The sequence below is a fragment of the Tyto alba genome, unplaced genomic scaffold (genome assembly GCF_018691265.1).
Source record: "Tyto alba isolate M040663 unplaced genomic scaffold, T.alba_DEE_v4.0 Super-Scaffold_13, whole genome shotgun sequence".
Classification (NCBI taxonomy): Eukaryota; Metazoa; Chordata; class Aves; order Strigiformes; family Tytonidae; genus Tyto; species Tyto alba.
Genome location: NW_024881275.1, coordinates 6,454,518 through 6,480,227, shown reverse-complemented (window position 1 = coordinate 6,480,227; position 25,710 = coordinate 6,454,518). Strand labels below are relative to the sequence as shown.

The 25,710-nt window shown below is 36.1% G+C and overlaps 1 protein-coding gene across 2 annotated transcripts in view; it reads right to left on the bottom strand.

The window, feature by feature from the left end:
- EDIL3 (EGF like repeats and discoidin domains 3) overlaps positions 1 to 25,710 on the bottom strand; it is a 257,479-nt gene that overhangs the window by 82,273 nt on the left and 149,496 nt on the right. For both annotated transcript variants that reach the window (XM_042787791.1, XM_042787792.1), the window contains one exon: positions 21,915 to 22,028. In XM_042787791.1, coding sequence (XP_042643725.1) covers positions 21,915 to 22,028 — 114 coding nt within the window. The remainder of the gene's footprint in view (positions 1 to 21,914; positions 22,029 to 25,710) is intronic.

Genomic DNA, 25,710 nt, shown 5'->3' with positions numbered 1-25,710 from the left:
TGACAATGAAACATGCCTGATTTTGCAGCATGAATATATAGCTTTCATTTCTTCTGTTGGTTTGTCTCTAGCTAACATCATCAAAACAAGCAGATGCAAAATGGAAGGCATGCAGAAAACAAATCTGCTTTAGACATATGCAATCCTGTCTTTCTCCAAGCACCTCGTTTTCTGGAATGAGATTACTCTGACTGTGCTTAGCATAGCATGGTAATTGTGCTGAACACAGACCCTGACAATGGGATTACAGATGACCTCTTATATTGCAGTAATTAATGCTGATACATGCATAAACTCCCCAACACGCAACCTAAGCTTCAGTGTACCATTTCTTCTTCTTGTTCCTCCTGCCACGCACACATCCTTGTCCAGTTTGTTCCATCAAGGATAGCTTCAGATAACAGAGAATCTGTTTTTATTGGAGCTGGTTTGATGGATGTGGACAATCATTTAACAGTCTGTTATTAAAGTGCCCATGCATATGCAATGTATAAAATCCTCTCTTCTTTATAAATACTACGTAAAGTGCTTTTGCAGAGGTGGCTGGGAGACACAGCTTCCCTCTCTATTAGAGGTGTCAGTGGACCCTCTCATGGTTTTAGTGACATGATGGTCCCCGGTTGCCAATTTTACCATTGCACAATGGGACTACAGATGACTTCTGATATTGCGGCAATTAATGCTATTACATGCGTAAACTCATCACCATGCAATCTAGGCTTCAGCCTCCTATATCTCGTTCCTTCGCACAGAGACTTCAGCTCTCTGACTATAAGTGTTTTCTTGCACTGGCCTGCAATCCCCAAGGCGGGATTCACATTCCTCTGATGGTCATCCAGAGAGATTTTCTACACTGAGCAAATCTGCAAAACCTTACATTTCCAGCACAGTGCGGGAGCATATGGGAACAGCAGCTCAGACACTGGAAGCACTTTAGGTCTTTTTTGAATAGTCATGTGTCTGAAACTGAGGGTCATTATTCAGGACTGATTTACTTCTAGTTTGGCAATTTCTTCATTCTGCTCTTTGAGTAGAATGGGTAGGACTGGGAATTCTGCACAAAAAACAAGGGATTAATGTCTGGAGAACGGCAACACACAACACAGTTTAAGAGAGGACCTATCCAACAGGAATAATATTAAAGAAAGATGCAGCTTCTGATTTAGGAACTCTCTAAACTGAAGACTGCTGGAAGCTGGAAAAATACAATGGGAGAACCATCACTTAGTGCTCATCCCTATTCTTACACTCATTAATTAAGCATTCACTTCAGCTCACTGCCCAAGGCTGGACTATGAAACCATAACAATAACTATGGTTATTGTTATGCTCAAAAGAAGGGTACATCTGAAATCTCATATCTGCAAAGCTGTAATCAGAAAAATCACTCTTTTAGTATTGCTCCATGAAGTCATTGTTTGCTGTTATGTATGTGCTGAACTCCATCACATTAATGTTATTGACAGCATCCCTAGGCACGTTCAGAATGCTTTTAACTGAACTGATCTGGGAAGAGGACTTCCAGAATGAAGACATGCTGTTTGTGGATCCCTACCAGAGAAAACCATGGCTTCAAATGATCTGGAAAAGTCTGTATACCAAGACACGTCAACTATATTACTGTCACACCACTCCTGACAAATGTTTGCTGAGTGCCTTTTTTCAAAAGCTCCAGTAGTGAACGTTCAACAATTCCATTTGGTGTTTGATTGAAGTCCAACTTGAATTCTTCTTACTCCACTTATTATTTCTTGCACTGTTTCTATGAACATGGACAACAATGTCCTCTTTTTAAAATAGCCTTTAGTGCATTTGTCTTCCCTCCTATTCTCTTTTCTACCTGGGGATGCCCAATAATCACAATTTACACCAAGCACATGGTGTAGCACCAAGTCTGAAGGACCACAGCTGTCCTTGCTGAATAGGTTACTGGATTAACTGGAGGCACTACCCAAAATCCAGGAGAGAGTTTAGAACCCAGAAAGATGATCAGCTAGAGCTTGATCGTAATGCACCATATGGTCAATTTACACCCACAGCAGAAAACTACTTTCACTCCATGGTGATTTCAAAAAGGACAAGCACCACTGTCTAACTACCAAAACCAAAATGCTTCCTCTGAGTTTATACAAATATTTGCATTACAGCATTCAACAATTCGTTGATACACATTACCTTTATTTTGTTTTCAAGCAGTAATTATGATCTTAAAAAAAAAAAAAATTAAATTATATTGCAGTAAGGAGTTCAGTTTCTGAAACTCCTCTGCTGAGCTCTCATATAGAAATATATTAATCTTTCTGTGTAGAATGATTTTTAGCTTTCAAGTTAGAACTTGGAAAAATAACGTTTCTACTATGTTTGAGTACTGACATTAACCAGTTTTACATAACTCATAGCCACTTAAATACTACTAAAATTAATTAGAATGAAACAGAAATTATGGACTAATACTAAAGAAACTTCTCACAGTAATTAATCTACATTCATACTACAGAAGTTAAATTCATAACAGCTTTCATGTTGCACTATAAAATAATTGCCATGTGGTCGTACTTACACACTTAAGGAATGGCAGACACAGAAACCATTGCACCTAATTGCTGCATACCAGTAATTGATTATTATTATTATATTAGGCTGCAATGACATGAAAAGATATGTGATTCCAAGTTCTATTCACCAATGTCAAGATTTTTTTGTGAATCTGGACTTGGGCAGCTGTGGGTGGAGAAGACTTGTATATTTGTGGATTTATTAATTACATCCTTTATTTCTAGCCATTGTCAATGGTTGTGGCACAGAGTACAGCCAATTAATAATTTAAGAATAATTTAGGTATGTAAAAATGAAATTAGGAACCCAACTGGACTTAAAAATAATCTTTTTTATTTGCTGCTGCTGAACCCTTTAAAATCTGTACACTTCTCCCCTCCTTGGGTATCAATAAAAATATTTCCTTGAGGAATACAAGAAAACGCATCAGCATTCCAACTATGTTAGTAAATTTGCTAATGAGACATAGTGTTCTGAGAAAGTTCATCCAGATTTCAGGATAGCTACAGACTTCTTTCAGAGATCCTTGGTTTTATATTTACACTCATCTGTCTTTAGTGACGTGCAGTTTGTTTTTTTTTGTTTGTTTGTTTATGGAGTATGCAACACTGACAAAAAACTTACCTATGTGGACAATGCATTATATTATAGTGTATCCTCTTTTCTCCTTAAATTCATTTCAAAGGACTTGGTTTTCTTCTGTCACAGGGCGACATTTATACTAAAGAACCTAGTGATTTTAACATAGAGTGGATGAATATATCTTAAAACGGTAATAATACAATTTCCAGGAGCTGTCAGCACTTGCAAGAAAAAAAAATTGCAAGTTCAAGAATATTCATACCAGTGCTACAAAATGGGGCTTACCACTGGGAAAGTTCATATTCTGCCTCTCACCTGTCGTGACCTGCTGACACACACACCCACCCACCCCTCCCCCCCACACACACACCTCCGCCCACCCCATCATGCTGGTTGGTGGGAACAGTAATTTCAGAGGTGATAACTGAACAGGAAATTTTTCTGATTTCTTTTGTAATTTTGTTAAATCCTATCAGGAGAAGTGAAATACCTGGATTCTGACCAGCTGACTGTTTTGAAGCTCTGTCTGATTCTCTGAATAAGTTATAGGAACCATATGCTGATATTATTTTTTTTATAAAGTGCTAAACAACTACTGCTATTTTGAAGGAACCTCATGACATATGTATCTATGTCTTTAATGATTGCTTCTTCTCAAAATCTGTCTGTTCCAAAAAGCAATTTTGAAAAAAACCCAAACCCAAATCTTCTCTTGCAAGTAAAACTGGAAAGACAAGATATTGCTACACTGAAAGACAATCTGCATTTTTCTAGCAGGTCTACAATGGAAATCAGTGGGATTACAACACAATGTAATTAGCATTCCTGCAAACCAGGCTGACAATGAGAGTGTTCATTTGCCAGGAGAAGAGTATGTGTTTTTCAAGTGGCAAATTTCATTTTGCTGCCTAGAGACATTCTTTCTGTCTTTGTGGTTTGGTGTTTTGTTTTGTTTTGTTTTGTTTTGTTTTGTTTTGTTTTGTTTTTCCATAAGAACAGCAACTGTTCCTAGAAATGACAATATTACTCGTTACAAGATGCATTCATTGAAATTGTTTAAAAACTACTAGCGGCACTAATATGAGTTCTACATTACAATGGAAATCCATGTTCTTCAGAAAGAAGTAAGAAGATGGCAATATCCTACAATATACTGCTGAAGTGATATGCTAAATATGAGCTATATCCACAGTATCGAACACAAACTGCATGCAAACGACTGTTACTTAAATCTGACTACACAGAAACAGCAGTTCTTATGGTCTCTAAGCTGTTTCCATCGTCTACTATAACACATCTAACTTTTTAATAACTTGAAATTCACATATCGACATTTAGATCTTGTACCTGGAAGCCATTTGATGCAGGTATAACCTTATATTAACGTAAAGCAGCTATAAGGATCTGGGCTTTAAGCCCTGTTAAAAACACAGAATTAATTTAAAGGTCATAGACTTCTGTTGGGGTGGAAAAAAAATCAGAATGAAGATTCAGAAAGTTATCTTTGTATATGTGCAGTAAAAGAGGTGTTTCATTATTACCGTAATGTAGGAAAGTGATGTTATATTTGTAACTCCATGACAGATTTTAAACATAAATCTGTACATATACCTTTTTTATATCCCCTTATTTTTCATTATCAACATTTCTTTTAACAATAAAAAGGACTTCATAAAGTGTTTATATTAAGAAATAGCTAACCAAACAAAGTAAACACAAGGGATGCAATCCATGTGACCCAGCTGCAGCCATCTAAAAGTTGCTTATCTATACTGAACTAGCTGCTTAGGCTCTTTCTGTCACCTGTGGGAAGAAACAGGCAATTCTAAATCATAATTTCCATTATTCTATTATCTATTAAGAAAGTGTTTAAAACAGTTGTAATCATCTTTTCTGTGACTATGGACCAAGGAACAAGCATAGAGCACTATCTTCAACTTAGTACCTACGTTTAAGAGCTTAAAATTAAGTGAAATGCATCCAATGAGTTTTAAAAACACTGAAAAGACATTACTTTAAGAATATATGAGGATACATTTTTCTGCAAAGCTAGATTTACTAGACAGTTAACATACCTAGGCTTTATGGAAAAAAGTCTTTTAAAAACAGATGTCAAGGAAGAGACGAGCATAACAGCAAATAAACAACTTTCCAGACTTTGATTCTTCTGTTGAAAAAGATGATCATGAAAAGGTTGATGTGACTTTGGAATTGGAATTATCAAGTTATTCAAGTTGAATTGCCCACATAAAACCTCAGAAAGCTATTTGCTATAGAAATACCAAGTGACTTCACATTCTGTCTGTATTACAACTAACACCACTGACGGTGAATCCCAGGTGTCAATTCAGGAGCCAACACTGTTTGACATTTCCATTAATGACCCAGGCACTGGGGCAGAATGCACCCTCAGCAAGTTGACAGATGATACAAAACTGGGAGAAGTGGCTGATACACCAGATGAGTGTGCTGCTGTCCAGAGGAACCTCAACAGGCTGAAGAAATGGGCTGAAGAGGACCCTCATGAAGTTCAGCAAGGGGAATTGAAAAGTCTTGCCTCTGCCCCTGGGCAGGAACAACACCATGCACCAGTACATGGTGGGGGGTCAACCAGATGGAAAGCAGCTTGGCAGACAAGGACCTGAGGGTCCTGGTGGACAAGACGACCATGAGACAGCATGGCAAAGAAGGCCAATAGCCTCCTGGGCTGAGCATCACCAGCAGGTCAAGGCAGGTGATCCTTTCCTCCTACTGAGCACTTCAGAGAGATTTTTTTGTTTGTTTGTTTGTTTTTGTTTTTGTTTTTTTAACTGTGAGAATGGTCAAACATTGAAACAGGTTGTCCAGTGAGGTTGTGAACCCCCACTTATAGAAATAATAAAAAAATAATAAAAATCTGAGTGGATGTAGTTCTGGGCAACTGGATCTAGATGGCCCTGCTTGAGAAGTGAGGTCAGACTAAATGGCCTCCAGAGGATGCTGCCAACCTTTCTGTGATACTCTGATTCCAAATAGTTATAACTCCAGGTTTTTTTCAGATCAATGCTCACAGACTGGTAAATCCCGGTGTCAAACAAGCACAGAGAAGCTCTTCCTGAGTAGGAATAATCTGACATTGTTCTGTTGACTTTGAAGTGTTATTCATTTACAATGGGTGAGGATTTGCCTCTGAACTACTTCACTGTATCCAGTATTATTCAGCGCTATATGAAATAATAACAATAATAATTATTATGATTATTTTTGACTTAATAATAATATTATTTGTTCATTAGCACTTTTTTTTTTTTTTTTTTTTCCTTGGGAGCCATTCATAAGCAGAGCACTTTACACTAATGTGTTTGTAGTCCCAATTTTTTTGGTCAAGTATGACTATATTTCAGTCCCAATTAGTCACAGTCTGTTAGAATGATATTTAACATACAAAAATTCTGCCTGTTTTCCTATATCTAATAGAATTCTTGCTGTTAGCTGTATGGATAATCAGTATATTTTAAAAAACAGAAGAATTTTTAGTAGTAGAAATTATATCTTAATTTCCACGGGAAGGTAGAGGTCCAGGGAGATTTTAATTTTCCAGAAGATGTTGTCTTTGCATATATATGCAGATCATATGTGTAAACATATTCTATGACAGACTGAAGAAGAGCTAAAATCTTAAGTTACTGGACATAGTCTATTTGGTTTTGTACATTCAATTTACCTCAGTCTTACTGGCACACAGCAAACTTATTGTGTAGAGGTATTGTGAAGGACAGTCACATATCCCAGCTTATTATCTGATTGTCTCATGGTTTGGCTTCAAGTCCAAGAGCACTGATTAGAGTGGACCAGTAAAGCTGCAGAGTACACAGACATGGTAGGTATATTCCTACATAACCATTTTTTTAGTCTATTTGTCTCCTTTTTTTTTTTTTTTTTTTTTTTTTTTTTTTTTTTTGTCAAGCACATTCTTACTGCCATCTAATTTTCTCTTGAGTTCATGACAGATTTTTTTTTTTTTTTTTCACACTGGCAGCTATTGCTTCTAATGTCATCTCCTAAAACATCATTTTTAAATACAAGCAAAACCTAAGTCCTCCACAGTCCCTCCCACACAGAGGCAGATTTTCACTTGGAATTAAATCTAATTTGTGCAAGAGCTGTGTATGGAACACTGACTTTTTAAATTTTAAAACTTTGCAGATCTCTAATATGAATACTAAAATCACTGTTGCCCAAAAGAGATGGGATACTACTGTATCCAGATAAACTATAAATCTAGTTTTGTTAATCAAACCTTTACCCATAAATAAAAATCTCTAACTTCAGTGCAGCAATGCTTTGGAGTGGAGCTATTCAAACTCTCATTACATGGACTGGAGTTGGAAGACTGCTGGTGAGCATAATATAGGGAGGACACAGCTGCAGACCACAAGCTCAGCTTTGCACATTTTAACTGTTGGCTATTTCAATCATTCTGCAGCTAATCAAATTGTTTCCTTACTCCATGTAGCTCAAGTGTTTTTTCCACAATCCAGTGTTCTGATCTGAGTGATATCGAGTAACTCAGTTGTAGCAACTCATGTTAATTGTTGTTCTGAAGACTAATCCTACGGGCAAAACCAAATCAATGTTTTCGTTCCCATTGAAGGAATTTAATCAGCACTACCACTGAGACAAGGTAACAGATCATGTGTTCCTCTTTCTAGTCCATTGCAAAGCAAACTGAAACCACAGAATAGAATTTACAAACCTCTATTTTATTTTGCTCTTCAGTAGACTTCGAGAACACACAATGTTAGTGATTATTTTTTTTATTATAAATATGACTACTTATCCAGTAATAGATAAAAAATAAAAGTCACAGGTTTTATAACTTCCAAGTGGTTCCTAACTATACAATGCAAAAGCACATTTTTGCTCAGCCCTGGTAAGTTTATAGAGCCATTCAGCTCTGAAATTTGATTAAGAGAAGACATTTATCCTGTAAGTATTCTTCACATATGTAAAACAAACCAAAATGGATTGTCTTGACCTTTTAACATTTTAATTATTATTAATCTGATTTCTGAAGTGTGATTCCAGGTATGTTAGTAGCCAGTGTGGTACTGCAGTACTGAGGTGAATAACATCATTAATTTCCTTTCACGCCTTCACATAAAATACTGTATGTCAAAGGCAACATCTTTACCAGTTTGCATCAGTAGCAGCTAATGAATACATAGAGACCTTCAGACAAGCGAACTTTCCAAATGATGTTGTGTTAAGCTTTGAGTCTCTAGCAGGTGATATGAAAATGAAGTGATTAGTTATGTTCCATGAAACAGAAGACAGCTTTTCAGACAGTAATGGGAAGAACTGCTACCTATTTGCTGATATGTCCAAAGAGATTAAATGCTTTTTATGCTGATGTAGCATCTAAGCCAACAGCAGCACATTATTCTGTTTTCATACTGGTCAACATGGTTCATGTGTGTAAGAAATGGCTATCAGAACTAATCAAATATAAAGAAATCAGATGTTATGTTCTACTTCTCAACAGTGCCATTACTGTTAAGTGTCTATCATGTTCTTCCATTACCAAATCCTCTTTTCATATTTTTATAGTAAGGTTGTCAAATTCACTTTTGGCCTTTATTGCTCTACAAGCTTCGTGCTGAGGACACAGAATGAAAATAAAGTTAGGCAACTCTTAGGTAGTCTGGGGATTCAAAAGACGGAAGCAAAAGGATTTTAGAGTTCTTCCAGCACCTAATAATGACTTGTTTTTTCCAGTGGTAATGTAATCTCATGATGTAGTGTTTTTAGAAATTGTGCCTAGATTAAAATGCTAAATTTATGGACTATAGAGCTACATTGATAGATCAGTGCTCCACTCCCATCTACAAAAAATTGCTCTAGGGTGCACTGTGCGAGCTATGGGCAGGTAAGCCTACTTTGACATCTTATAAACTGTCAAGTCTGTAATTAAGATCATTAAGTGCCTGGATAAAGACAATCTGCTGGAAGATAGCCAAAATGGCTTTTGTAAATGGCAGTTCTGCCTCACCTGATGCAGTTCCTTAATGGTGACAATATGTGTAGGAATAAAGGAAATACAGTGGAAACAGCACACTTGGATTTTTATGAAGCATTTGATAAGGTTCCACATGAAAGGCTTTTGCCAGGGAGTGAGGAAAAGGCCCTGTTATAGACATAAGTCTAATTAAAGAACAGGAAGTGGCTTTTCAGAATGCAGTGTCAGCAGTGGGATCCCCTGAGAATCATTACTGGAGTCAATTTTACTTATGACTGAGCTGGAGGAAAGTGCGAATGTGGAAATTGTCCACTTTGGAGCTACTAAGCTCTCTTGATCAAGTGCCACTCTGATGATGAGCAGCTCCAGAAGGACATTGAAAACTGAATGAGTGGTGAAAAGTGTGACAGATGAACCTCAGTGTACACAAGTTGAAGACACTACATTTATGAAAAAAACCCTAATATGTGCCTACACAATACTGAACTTAGAAATGGCCATTACAACTGCAAATAGAAATCTCCAAGTCATCATTGTCAGTTCGCTGAAGTCATAGGCTCAAAATGCAGTGGCAGCCAAAAAAGCTGATAACAAGTTAGGCATTGAGAACAAGACATAGAATATTATTTTACAGCTATATGAAACTCTGGTGTGACTACATACCACATGCAGTTCATGCCTCTGCTTCCCAAGAAGGTGTAGAGCTAAAGAAAGTATAGAGAATGGCAGTTCAAATGGTTAAAAGGAAAAAGCAAGTATCATGGGAAAAGGGAATAAAAAACTAGGATTTTTCAAGTTGGAGATGAAAAGGCCAAGGAGGCATATGCCTGAACTTTACATACACATAGATGAGATGAATACAGTACTGTTCATCACATCTACAATACTGAAAATAGGGAGTGTTCACTGAAATTCACAGGAAATCAGCTTAACATATGTACAAGAAATTACTACTTGGCACAGTGGGTAATGATCTTCTGGAGCCTTCTGGAGGTATACAGCATCAACAGGTTCAAAAAGGAATAAGAAAAATTCAGGCACAATAGGTCCATAGATGACACTAAAGAGACTGACCAGGGGTGTACCCTTTAATATTCCTACAGAAACTATAGACCTGGAGGAATTGTGAAGGGATCAAATAACAGGAACTGCCCAAGCCTATATTCTCTCCTTAAACGACGTCTGTCATTGCCACATTCAGCCAACCAGACTGTTGAACTGTCTGACCCAACATGATGGGTTTTTGTGTTCTTAAGAAATTACCACTAAAATGGTAGTGAAATTTAGCTAAGAATCCATTATGTTATTCATGTAAATAGTCTACTTAAAAACAACTCTTCAAAAAACCACACTGCATACATAATAAGTAAATATAGTAGTTCAATTAAGAACAGAAAATAGACTTTAAAATGCTACTATTTCAGAAGGCATCTCCTTTTAATACTGTTTATAGGCTCTTTACTCAGTATTCTGTGGGAAAGCTAATTATCCAATAATTTAACATTATAAAGAAAAAATAGTTTGTTAGGGGATTACCAAAAAGAGTTGTATTTTTAAGCTGACAAACTAAGAAACAATATCCCCTTTCCTAAAATTCCCCCAAAATAAACATGGTCAATGAAGTCACTAGATAGCTGTGACTTTTTCATTCCAGTTATTTAGAGAAAAGATGAAAGGTATTAAAGAACATCATCTAGACACCAAAACCAAACCTTTTAGCATTTCCTGTTCATAAATAAAGCATAAGTAAACATTTGAATTTATTGTGGATAATATCTTTTCACCTTATTTACAAATTGTCTAGACATTTGAAAAGATATAGATTGACTTAGTAACCTTCATTTACAACTATGTAAAGAGAACTACTTACAAAATATAACAAAAGGCAAATGGGAAGTTACCTGTCAGTAATACATAAATGAGCACTCTCTTTAGAAATTCACCTTGATGTATTAGGTTCTCATGGCTAAGAGCAAGGAGACCCCACTGTGCTGACAATGTCTGAATTAAGAAATTCTAAATAAAGTTGCATGTGATAAAACTACAATGCAATTACTACAGCCAAGTTGTTTGATTCTTTTGACTCAATAAAGCAGCAATAGCACAAAACTATGCTATTATTTATCCATACTGACCTTTCAAAAAATTTTAACACTGTGTTATAAAAATTTACACATCTCAAGTTTAAATTCCCAATAACCTTGTTATCCTATGTCCTCAGTGCCAGTGGAAAAAGCTCACATGACCCTGGAAACTTCTTAATGTCTTTCTTGTCTAACTCTCCCTATGTAATTTTTTTTTTTATGACTTCAAATCCTTTTTGCTTGACATAGACCAGAATATTTCAATGTCGGGTGCTGATCTGCTAGCTTAACTGTAGTAGGATTGACAGAGCTTTGACAGAGATTTGTTTCTCAAATTCTTGTCCTGCACAAGAGGACCTAACCTCAACAAAACTCTCAAGGAGGAATGTGTGCACTTAACTACAGTATCTTTTCAGCAGGCATGCATTTGCATCTAACAACACGAACAAGAATAAACTCCAGTTTGGAAAATGGAGCAGCTTGAGTTGAAGGTTTATATGTCTTACAGGAATTGTAAAGTTTGAGTGAACAAGACTAGTATCTACTTATAAGAGAACTTCCTTCCTTACCTGATCAAATTTGAAATCATGTTATTCATAACCCAGTCCTTGACATATTGGGACTTACGGGTTGTGACTCTCACACTGTCTTCTAAAGGTGTTCTACCATGCATAAAAGATGTCAATTACATCAGAGATGAGAATCTGCTTTTCCTGAGGCCTGTTCTTCGGTCACAGAACAGCACCATGACAACTCTGCTTTCCCAAGAGGGAACACTCTTCTGCATTACATCCCTTACACATGGGCACTGCAAGAAGGTGCAGTTTTGGCTGTTCACAAAAATTACATTTTTCCTCAACTTTTCACACTTGCTAACTTTTCCAACTCCCTCCCCAGTAACCTGTCTCAGTGAATTCCTTGGGGTCTACTCCTTGTACTGCATAGACATAGCAAATGTGACACAGATGTCACTAGGCTAGATGATCACTAACAATCAGGCTTTCCATATTAAATCAAACCCCACTTGTGAAGTATATTAAGGTGTCTGAAATTAGGATTCTTCATCCTTAAATACTAATAATGAACAGCACCAAAAAAACTGGTGTTTCAATCTAAATCAATGTGTAATTAATGCTAGAGAGATTCAACTTCTTAGGTGAAGGGCACAAACACATTACACTTCATTAATAAATCATATTTTACTTCCAGCAGTTATATTTCTAAGATTAAAGCATAACTTTTAAAGGACATCATGCAATTTGTGTTCCAACTTGCCTGCAGAGAACTCAGTGGAAAACCTACCACTACCTTCTGCAGAGATGGAAGAAGCTGAAGGGATTCCATCATGTGCTTCGGCAAAGGAATTTAATTCCTGAGGATTTTCCACCTGACACTTTGGATCAAGGGAAAAACTCCCTATGTCTAAAAATGAACAAATCCCAGTACTAACTCAAATTTGCACCTAATGGAAAAGTTAAAGATATTGTGAAAAAAAATGAGGAAGGACAAGGAGGTGAGAAAAAGAAGGGGTTTCAGTAATCACAATAAAATCCATATTCAGCTTTCTGTACAGACATTTTGCTATCCAGAAGAGAAAGGACACTTCCTAGAAACACTGAATAAAAATAAATAATCTTATTTGTATACAACAGATGTAAGGATTTAGATTTGCTTTCAGAGTTAAAAGAATATTAGGAATGCTTTTCCCAGCAATATTTGCTTTTCTCTAAATTTGATGTAATGAGTTGCAACAAGGTTACTTTTTATCCTATGCCTAGGATGAAATTTCCAAACATGGATGGGTAATAGTGAATTGCATACAAATAGCAACAGAATAATTATGAAATTAGGTTTCAGCAACAGGAGCATAAGTGAAAATTTATATTATTAGAATAACAATAGATACAATATTACAAACTACGCTCTGAAACTGATATTCAGCAAAGGTATGCAATGTTACCATCAACAGCGCAGATTTTCCAGCAAAGTTAAATCATATTTATGAGTGAGCTCTATCAAACAGATTTTGTTGGATCTAAAATGTATATTAATTTGTCCATCAGTTTTAAAGGATAAAAGTTTTGTGTGATACTTTTCTGAAAACAACATTTCTAAATAACTACATCAGACCAAGAGCTGGCCAAATCACATTTAGCATTAATACTAGAAAACAATCACTGATACAAAGGCAAAGGGTTTGAATTAAGAGTAATTCCACCAGCTTTTATTGGCAAAGTACTTTATGATATTTGTGAATTTTTAAAGTTTTAATTCTGCTTCATTTCAAAAACTCTCTCACACCCTTCTGAGTCCCAATTTATGTACACCATGGCAGAAAGACATGAAACCTTTCTCTCTCAGTATTACGTGGCTGCTGAATTTTTCTATCTGTTCATCTCCCTATTTATTCTGAAGCAGTGACACCCTTGAGTAAGTAACGCTGTGGCTGCTGGTCCTCCAAGCCACAGGGGTGCACCTACAGCCTGTGCAGTGGCCTGCAGCCGCCGAGGCATGCCATTTGCCTCTGGTCTGGCAGGCCATGAATGACTACCCTACCTGTGCTGAACCCTGAAGAAAGCCAAAAAGCCGACTAAGTTGTGATGAACGACATGATGCCTCTCCTCCTGACACAACCAACGATAAGACGCTGGAGATATTCTGAATTTCTTGTAGGTCCTTGGATCATTAAATGAAACACAACAAACGATCATGGTGGTGGTCAGGGACTAAAATAGATGTAACCTATCAACATCGCTCATTCCCTTCCTATATATCTCACACATCGCTTCACCAATGCCTGGAAGAGGAGCTTTGCTGGACTCTCTGTCCGTCCAAAGCAGCAGGAGCTGTGAATCTTGCCTCAGCGGGAAGCTGATCACTGAACTTATTACATTTCCTTCTCCTTCTGAAAACTGCAGGTGGGAGCTGTGCCGAGCCTGGAGATTTTAGTTCATGTAGGGCTTGTGTAACAATGGTTTGTTCCATTTTCTCTTTAGTTCACATGGATTTTCATCTTTCACACTTTGGCTTGAATTCCAAGTCCGAATGAAGCTCCAAAATGTGAATCGACTTTCAGATCTCCAACTTTTGCAAGGTTTATGCCATATTCACCTGTAAATCTACTCTGTGCCTGGTTTGTTAACTAGTGCAAACCTCAAGGCAGTTCCATTATGAGGAGTTTGTATGGCTCTAACGATGATTTTTCTCTCATTGTTCCTTTCTCTGTCTGCCAAAGGGCAGCAGCAGAGTAGACCAGGCTGACTCAGATGGCAAGCCACCCTCCATGAGTAATCTATTTAGAAATAAATACTATACCTTGAAATAAGGTATTTTCCAATTAGACTAATACCTGTAACAGAAAAAATAGTCCTGTGATTTGGCTGTCAGGAACTTTTCTGAGCCTGCTGCAGCAGTAAATTGTTCTTTTCATATATTTATAATCATTAGTGCTTTTATTGAAGGTGTTTTTCCATACTTTTAAGGGTTACTTTGGTCATAACCAGTGATTTGTTTTCGTCTTGCTTCTACTGGCTACAATCTTGTTTTTATTTCTTTTATAGTACCAATTCCTTACCTGAAAATTATTTTTCATTTCTGTGAAGATATAAAAAATTAATGTGCATTATTGACAAGACCAGGAACTTAACAGCTATGGAGGCTACTTCGAGAATAACAGTGTGCTGTAATTTTTCTTTTAAGGCTTAGAAATGTTGAAATATGCACTGTCATAGTCTTTGCCACACATAAAAATGCACATGAAAGTTCTTGCAACACAGGAACAGTGGATTATATTTATAAGAGAAGTATTTTTTCTCCTTTACTTTTTGTGAATGTCTATGATTCTGTGTTAATGAAAAGGCAGGTTCATTTTGCTCTCAGTAGGAAGAACATACAGGTGGAAGACAGGTAGGAGAAGGTCTCCCTGACCCTAGTGCAACCTTCCTGCATCTTTGCTGAGGGTAACCGAGAGGCACCATGAGTCAAGAATGACACAATGCCTGAGAAAAGCAGATCAGTAATTTTATATAAAAAAACATGACAAGAAAGTCACCACAATAAGGTGTTTTAAGCTAAACTGAGGTGTTACAAAGTCAAGTTGTAGATGCCTGAATACAGGGTTGAGTTCATATTGTAGTTATTGACACAACCCAAAAGCTACTATAGCATTAGCTGGCTCATGTAGTAAGGACATGATTAAATGTGTAAAATATGCCTGTTGGGTCATAAGGGCTTGTTTGAATATTTTACAATGAGTTTCTGTCAGGTGTCTGAGTAAAGATTTTATCCTCTACTGTCTAATCAAAGTAAGATATTGAGAAATGAGTTTTCAAAGGAAGACTTTGCTGTACAGTACAACTGCAGCAAGATGAAAATGTACCCAAAGACATAGGGCTGAGGACTTGATGTTTCCACATCAAACACTGAGAGATCACTCTCATTTTCCTGTTGTGTTGAAAGGAGGAACTACAATTCTGAACCACTGAGCCTAATTTTGCACACCTTTGCATCTTACACTGGATGCCTGGACAAAGAAGGTCTGCAGTGGAAGGGCCAGAGTGTGCTTTGTTGTTTGAAGACACAGTATTAGAAATGTTAGAGTTTGATTAATATTTCTCACTAGGACATTGAAATTCCTGGGGGAACATTTCAATGTTAACAGTGTGTTCTGTCATTTCTATAACATTTTCTGCGTCTTTGAACTTTTATACCAATACACTACACAGAAATGCTCGCTAGACAATATTACGAGAACAGTGTAGCCTCAGCAAACCTCATTAGTCTCAGCAAGAAATTCAAGATGGGTTTTGTCCAATGCAAATATATAAATTGTGTTCTGTCCATGACTAGCTGAAATAGTTAAAAATGTATATAAAGCATCATCCTTACTACAGATACAATTAGCCTGTCTTTCAGCATTTATTTAATGTCCCATAATTTCTGGTTTTATTCTTATAGCATGTTCAAAAACTTATGAATTACCTAGATTGAGTTGAATTACATGGGTTAAAGTCACATATAACATGTATGTATTTCCTCTCGCACTTTCAAAATTTATTTCTAATACGTTTCTTTTCTAAGATATGTTTCTCCTCTGTAATCCATGGAGGTCCTAAATCAAGTATTACCATTAACTTTATATTAAAGTGATACATTTCTTTTAGGGACAATTTTTTTTCCATTCTTCCTATTTTCTGAGATTAATCACGCATTTTTCCCTAAACCAGCAACGACATCATATGAATGATAAGTCAACTACCCTCAGCACATAAAAAAAAAGAATTAATTTTTCTAAGGGTAAAATCTGTGCATATATATACCTACACAAACACATACCTATAAAATCTCTTTAATTTTTCCATGCAAGTCTTGAACTTATCATCTAAATAATGACAAACAGAAATATATATATTTACTGAATTTTTATTTGTTCTATCCTTGGCAAATAGGCTGAAAATTCTAGTTTTTAAATTTTATGATCTTTGCAGAGAAACAAACCAAGAAAAAAATAGAAATTCAAATAAATTCTTATATTTGCCTTAAACATTAAAGAATAGTTTCTACTCTCTTGATTAGACTGTGGCTTGATAAAGATTTTTAACTGGTGTTAAGTCTTGATTTCATGTCCAGGCTCTGTGTGGCCATTAAGTTCAACAAATCAAAGAACTGATCTGGTTCATTAATTACCTTTTATATTTCCTGTTTCAATTTTTGCTGGGACAACAAGGCAAACAAGTAAAATGTCAGCCCAGAATGAACAGCCACAAAACCAGCAAGACAGGCAAAGAATAGCTGGAACAAGGCTCCTCCAGGCAGCCTGTATTCCTGGGAACAATTTTGAAAGAAAGAAAATTCTGAAATCACAGGGCATCAGAATGCTCTGGATGGCACCATCTAACCTGGGAGTATAAGGCTGCATATAAGCATAAGTTTTGAAAGTCTCTTTATGCCTAGATCTGACAGATCTTTAGATAATTTTTGAGTAAAAATGACTCTGAAAGAAGAGGTATTTCTGTTTAAATAAAAAAAATGCCACTTTGATTCCCACAGAGAGGAAGTCAGAGGATGACCAAGTACAGTATAATCATATTAGTGTACTAAAACATAAAGCATAGGAAACAAATGAAAATAAAGTGAAGGTACAGTGCTTAGCAGGATTTCTGACATGCTAGACAAGCTAAATTGGTGCACTTGCTCTGAATGCAGTCCTCCTACATATGGGCATGTTGAATACACAGAAAAGGAAGTGAAGGGGCCATAGCATATGTAAAAAATATTTACAGTGACTAGTTTGATCTATATCTTTAAAGAAAAAGCATGAGAAAACTTGCCATATGCTTTAATGGCAGCAACTCTTGGCAATCAGCAAAATACAGCTCCAAAATGCACAATGGTGAAATTGTAAAGTATATTACCATCTGCTAGATTAAAAAAAAAAAAAGAAAAAAAAAAAGTGATCAAAAATTACCTGTGGAACTCCTCACAAATTATTGCAATTCACTATCCATGTTGCTCATGGGAGATTTTACCAATACAGATCAGTACTGAATAATGTAAACAGTCTGACACTGATGAAAGTGACTCCCTGTTGCCCACAAGAGAATTTTGTGATCCGGAAAGTAAAAACTTCAACCCCAGGAGAATCTGTCTCGGAAGCAGTACTTATTTATAGGAACTCCAGGACTAAGGAAAGCTGTAATGGAGGTAATCATAATTGATAGCCTGAATTCAGCAAAGAAGCAAGAAATAGGTTCAGAGAGTGCAAGAATAGAAGGAGATGCAGCTGCATCAAGGAAATTCTGAGGCCTTAAGAAATCTGGAAAGTAAGATGGAATTAATGTAGTTTAGCCTTTGCTTTCAGAGGATCGGAAAAGGTGCTCTCTTTTCATTCTGTGTTTACTACACACCTGCAAGAAAATTTTGTAAATATCAAATGCTCAGTGAGGTATCTCTTAACAGGTTGATAAGCTTATTCCAGAACAACAGAGTATGTTTTACAACTGTCAGTGCTCTTGTTCTCCAGATTACGTTGACTTCACCTCATCCTCTGCTTTCCAGTGATGAGAAGCAGCTGGTTTAAGCATCATTTAGGTCCAACTGACGAAAGATAGTTGTAGCTAATAAGAAGGAAAGAAGACTGAATTTAAGTCTCTCCAGAAAAAAAAACAAGAGGTCAGGTTAGTGCTCCAAAATGAGAAGGAAATGTAAATAAAACAGAAGAAGGCCCCAAAGGAGAAGAAACATTGTTAGGGTGTGAAGCACATCAGCTGTCCAGGAGACCACCTCCATGTCTTCTGAGAACTTTACTTCATGGCTGAGCCTTTACAAAGCAACTCCAAACTTCATCCATTCCAGAAGGAGACTGAGAAGATGGTCAAGGTGGTCCAAATACGGTTCCAAGATCATTAGGCATTTTAGTGCTATTTTAGTACTCATTTCCAGATAAGCCTTTCTCTCTCACTTTAGCTGCACTACTTATTAGCAGAGGCTCTTGGGACTAGTCTGAAGGATTTGGGGTGAGTGTCCCACAAGGTTTGCAGGACCTGGTTGTAGTACAACAGTTGTCTCACACCTGGAAAGTGTTACGTGTGAGATAAAACATAAAGGAATCATTTAGGAGATTAGTTAAGAGAAATTAATTATGGTGGAATTAAGTAGTGGAATCAAAAAAAGAGAAAATTTGGTTGGAGCATTAGGGAAAAACAGTCTGACATAAACTACTTTAAACTGATGAAAAACTTGACAAGTCATTATTACAAAGCATTGGTATCCAGGATATTCTAAACTAGATAGACTACTAGAAAATGCATTCTGGAGAACAAGCTTGGGATGACAGAATAGACTGCATTATGTATTTTGTCCTTTTTATTCATTATCTAAGGTATTTCACATATTCTGTGATGTGGATTAGCAATCTTTGAGTTTTTGTGAGGTAATTCTGAGACAGCAATCAGTAATTTACATAATTAGCATAACAGTATTTATATGATTACTGTAAATATGTGTAAAAGTCTAATGGTGTAATTAGAATGTGTAATTACTACTTGTAATTACATAATTAGGTATGATGATATAAAGATTTCATGAAAAAAAAGGATATTTACAAGCTTAGCTATAGGAACCAGTATAGTGCACAATTATACTGGTGGCATAAAAAGAAAAGTTACCATTTTAAAGCTAGCTGTGATAAAGCTAGTTCAAAAATAGATGAATGCTGGAAGTTTGTGAACTGTGCCACAGTGCTAGAAGAATGTGCTGACTTTCTTGAACAGGGGTAGTTCAATGATTGCAGTCAGTACAAACATTATTTTCATCCTTAATTATCTGTCATTTATTCATAATATTCATATGCTTAAATGAGTAACATGAGTATAAAGAGTAGTATAACAGAATTATTCAAATATCTACATTGTGTAGAATTTTGTAATTAATGATTTAAGTAACATATTACTTTTCTCTCAAGTCTTCAAAGCAGATTTGATTTCACAGTCCTCCCATGATACTGCACCTCAGACACCACATTGATGGTACCTCCATATGTGGGTCCCCATGCAGAGGAAGTACAGAACAGGAGCTTTTTACCACTGCATTCTAGTGCTGCATTGCCATGCCTCCCATTTACCACACCATGCACACTGTGCTGCTAACAATAGCTTCTGCAAAGCACATTTTAAAACTCATCATCCTTGATTGTCTTACATCAAAGCAATTTGACTGTTGTATAGATCCTTATCATAATTATAAAAAATCCTTAACACAACAGAATTATCCTTTCAAATACACTAGTGTTCTTCACTATGAGTTAGACAATGGAGTCCTGGGTCACAGTTGTGAGCATTTATCTACAGAAGAATCTCCAGAAAGGTCATTTGACTAGGTGATTGGCTTACCAGTGCAAATCCTCCAAGCATGACCCAGACAGACAGCTTGTAGGTAGCATATTTTGCAATTCAGTAATTGATATTAGGAGAATTCCTTCAATATTTCAATATACTGCAACTTTATATTTTTTGTGCATATATACTTTCTGTTATATGCTTTTCAAAATTGAAATATGCATGTGTGTATAAATACACATGCACATACAACTAAATCCAGTATAGTATATAATATATACCACCTCACAAAATTTATATTTACAGGAATTACACCTATAAAAAGAAAAAGAAGTATGAAATTACAGATGATGATCCAGAAAATGCAATGATCACTTCAAGTATCTGACTACCTCAGCAAAACGGGAGATTAGTGTTATGTGATCTATAACCTGAACAGTGTTCATGATGCATCCAAAAAAACAGAAGGGATAAACCTTGAAGAGATGGATGAGATTCCTGGTAGAATTCTAAATGGTAATTCACTTGCACTTTATAAGGAAATACATTAAGTGTTTCACCAGCAACTTTTACAGAAATCTTTAATAGATGTCCATTTTTAACAAATTCTTTAATGTAGCCATACAGGCCTGTAAAATTTCTCAACGCAAATCATTATCCTTGATTTCTCTCTATAATTATAGACATATTACATTGGGTGCCTGAAAACTTTTGTCTGTTGCATATGTAAATCTGGAAATTCACTGAGGCTACTTGAAAAAATTCCCAGCTTGTCATTTGTGGTTATTGGTCCATGTTATTTTCTTCTCCCTTCTTCCCCATGTGCCCACATTGCAAACATAGAAAAATGAATCATATTCTTCAATTTTGTTATGGTTTCATTTATTTAGTATTCAACTTGCAACATTTTTTTTTTTTTTTTAATTTTTCCTACTACACATAGTAGGTCTTCCCTGAACTAGAAATTTCCTTTCTTGAATGCGAACAACTCCAGTATTCAACGCATTTTGAATGTAGTATCTAATACTACAAATGCTAATACACAAATACTTTCCTTCTTCTCCTTAAGGTATCAAGCTCTATATATCTTGAGACTGTATTAGCTTTTTCCACAACACTATCATATTAGACGTATTTTGTTTGATTAAAACACACAGGCTTTATTCTCTGCAGTATTTCAAATCCATGAGCCTCTAACATCTATTAGTAACTGCTAAGGTATACTGCATTTTGTACCATATCAGTTTGTTCTAGTTTTGTTATTCTGGTCTTCAAGATGACCTAGTCTTTCATACATGAACTCCCTTGTGGTAACAACCCTAGGAATCAGACTTTTATACTACATTCATAGATAATCTTATTGGTAATATCATGTCAGACTGTTCCCAGGACAGATCCTGGAGGAACTCCACTAATGACTTCTCTGTAAACCAGTGGTCCAACTTTCAGAAGCTAGAGAGATGTCAGAGAAAGTAACATATATTTTTGCCCTGCTCTTACACTTGTTGATAGATGATAATAATTGTTATTGAAGAAAAGATACTTGCCAAAATCAGTTCCTAGTTTGAATCAGTTTTTGTAGTTTTCTGCTTTACATTATTTGTTCATTCTTGTTTAACTCTTAGATAATAATTTTGCATTTTTCAAATGTTTCCATCGTCTCAGATACTTTACTTGAATGCATGACAGATTCCATCTCTTAAATTTCCTCTGTTTTGAAAAGAGTAAGATGGCTATTTTGAGCATCATGTATCTGTAGACTATAGAAGTACTTCCATAATATACTACAGTTGTTTCTGCAAAAGAAAATATTTATTTACCTTATATTAAAAAATAGATGTAAAAACATGCAATACTTACTCTGTTGGCAGTTTCTTCCCATAAATTCACCTGGACATTCACAGGAATAGTTGGCAACAAGATCTGTACAGATTCCACCATTCTTGCAGGGTTCGGCTTCACATTCATTCACATCTACAGGAAGCACACAAGATAATGTCAGGATTAACAAAGAGATACTCTAAAAGCAATAAGCACATGTTTTAAAGCACTAAGACACAATGTATTTGTACAATTGACATTAGAAGATGTATATTCTTTTGCCCAGCAAACATGCTCACTAAAGGATGTGATTAAACAGGGCAGACTTTATTAAAAACCAAAACAATCTCATATAAATTTAGCTAGTTTCATATATCTACTGAAGTTTTACTATGTCCCATCGTAGAACAGATTTTAAAGTTTTGCTCAGGAATTGTCACTATAATTTCCAGAGGACATCAGGGTCACAAGTCACAGTTTATCCTTAGCTAAACAAATTCAGTTAGTTCTATTAGATTACTTATTAGTGATCCTTGCAACTTCAAGGAATGTAGCTACTTCTTTACCAACAGATGCCAGTTAAGAATGTCTCTCAGTTCATCTTAATTCATTAAATGTTTAATTGACAAGGTTGTTTAACCGTCTAAAAAATTACCTTTCTGTGCATGAGTTAGTGGGCAAATTGAAACTAATAGCTTGATCTAGAAACTTGCAAATTTTGTTAAATTCAAAAGACAGAAAACGTGGTTAATTTCATTTGAGTTTCCCTTTTCCAGTACACTTTGTCAAATGCTGAAAGAATAATACTCCCCTGTGTTTTTCTGTGTAGTAACCTTCAAGTATAATATCTGATTCTTTTTCTCAAATGCAGTATAGTATTTTTCAGCCATCATAAATAGGCAGGTGAAGGATAAAGATATTTCATAAATAAAATTCTCTGTCTCTGCATTCCTGTTTATTCTGTATGGAGTAGAAATGTTGTATGGATTTTATACACCACTGTCTCAAAAGGCTGCATCAATGCATATAGTTAAATATTTAAAAGATAGTAGCCCACACTAACTTTATTAAGAGTCAAAGTCCTATTTCATTAGACACTGTAAACAGCAAACAGAAAAGCAGTCTTGTACTACAATCTTACTTCAGTTAGACTTGCTTAAGTGTATGTTAATTTTGGAGACAGTTACCAATAAAACACACACATGCATAGCACAGAAATAAGGTCAAAAGAGAAGATGCTTAACAGAGATGAACTAGTTGCATAGTGGTGGACGAAATGCCCTATTAATTGAAATAATACTCCTCACTGCTCTGTGGAATCTGCTTCTGTTCCCAGAATGCAAACCCAGTTTCAGCTGGCATATACAAACTAAAGAAGATGCTAAATAAATATCTAAACTTAGTGCAATAAGGCTTGTGCAGAAGAAGCAGAATTCAGCTCTGTCAACAAAGTTGCTCAATTTCTGGTAGTTGAGTATGTACCTTCTGTACTTCTAATTTGATTTTTTACATTTACTAGGAATCAATGTACAAAAATTCAGTGTTTTAATACACACAGCTTGCTTAGATCTGATTGATTTTATGATGTCTCCAGGGAAGTCTATACCTCCCGTCTTTTCTACAGATCTTAAAAGCTGTGTAGCTTTTAAGTTATGTGTTCAATGTATGTGAGGTAGATTGAAATTTGGCTGAGTGGCTGGGCCCAGAGAATGTTAGTTAGTGGTATGACATCTAGTTGTAGGCCAGTAACTATCAGTGTACTCCCAGAGCCAATACTGGTCCAATATTGTTCAACATTTTCATTAATGGTCTGGATGGTGTGGCAGAATAAACCCTCAGAAATCTGACAGATGATACAGAAATGGGAGGACTGGCTGATACACCAGATGGGTGTGCTGCTGTCCAGAGGAACCTCAACAGGCTGGAGAAATGGGCTGAACAGAAACCTCATGAAGTCCAACAAGGGGAACTACAAAGTCCTACCTCTGCCCCTGGGCAGGAACAGCCCCATGTACCATTACATGTTGACAATGAGTTGACCATGAGACAGCAATGCACCCTCACGGCAATGAAGGCCAACAGCCTCCTAAGCTGTATTAGGCAGACCATTGCTGGCAGATTGAGGGAGATGATCCTTCCCTTCTCAGTACTGATGAGGCCACACCTGGAGTCCCATGCCCAGTTCTGGGCTCTACAGTATGAAAGAGACATCGACATACTGGAGAGAGTAGAACAACGGGCCACTGAGGTGATTAAGGGACTGAAGCACCTTGCTTATGAAGAAAGGCTGATAGAGCTGGCACTGTTTAGTTTAAAGAAGAGGAGGGTCAGGAGGAAACTCGTCAAAGAAGATGAAACCAGGCTCTTTTCAGTGGTGGCCAGTGACAGGACAAGAGGTAATGGGAACAAACTGAAACACAGGATGTTCTGTCTCAACATCAGAAGACATTATTTTACTATGAGGGTGACTGAGCAGTAGCACAGTTTGCCCAAGGTGACTGTGGAGTCTCCATCCTTGGAGATGTTCAAACCCCATTTAGATACAGTCCTGGGAAACCAGCTCTAGGTGGTCCTGCTTGAGCAGGAGGGGTGGACCACATGACCTCCAGAAGTCCCTTTTACCCCCAACTCTTCTGTGATTCTGTGATAATCTTCCTATTGCTGGGAACAGAAATGCATGGACAGACCTCCAGCTAAATGTGGAGGGTAGTTTCAGTTCTTTGAACCAGAAGAACTTCATATTTTTATAATAAAATTGATGATGGTTCCTAATTATGAGCTTCTTTTTAATCCCTCATGTTATACTTTTTGTTGCCTATAAAGATATCACATACTGGACTAACAAAAAATTCACAGAGTTAGTTGAATTTTTGTCTATTAAAGAGGAAGGAGTAATAGCTTAGTGTGTGAGAAATAAAACCTGCCGAGGGAAATGACCAACGAACAGACCTACTCAATTCTAAATTAAAATCTTTGTATGTATTTATGAAATTTAACAAGGTTCTTCAGCTCCCTATTTGCCTTTTTAAGCAAAGCCCATTAACCTTATATTTTCATCAGGTTATTAATCATTTGAATACAGGCTAACAAATTCATGTGAAAAAAATATCAAGGTCAATGTGAACTAAAAAATATTAAGTGAATATATGAACTATTTCTTATTTGGTGAAATAAAGGTAGTAATTTATCCTCTTAAAAGCTTTTCTGTGTAAAGATAATATCTTCTCAAGATATTTTATTTTTTAAAATTCGGCATTCCTATTGAAATACGTAGGAAAAAATGCACAGCTTTCCAGCATATTTCATATTGTCAATGTGATGATGTTGAAAACAGACTGAACCTAAAGTAGTAGATAGTTTTAAAGTAATCCTTATATTCTATCCCTATGGAGCAATTAACTATGATCAGTGCAGAAAGATGGAAGATTTTATTATCATCCTTGTTACTTGGATCCTACGGTGATTTTTTTTTTTCAGTAATTTGAGAACCTATAGTCCCATCAATTCAAACAAATATGTCATATTTGATGAATGACGAAAGACTAGCTCACTGTAGCATCATGTTTGATACCAGAACAGACGTTTAGTTGGAAAGATGTTGAACTGAAGTGTGTCAAAGAAAGGAGCATAAATGATACAGAATGATTTAATTTACTATTCATTATTTCAATTGATTGAATGTGCAGATGTAGAATGTTTAATTAAAAGAATGTAATTAAATGTTCCTGCAAACTGTGGTCAGATTTTGTTCAAATTCCTAGATGTGCCAATTATGATACTAAACTTTACATCAGCTGGTGTGCTTCTTTCTTCTGAAACACAAATAATCCCTTTT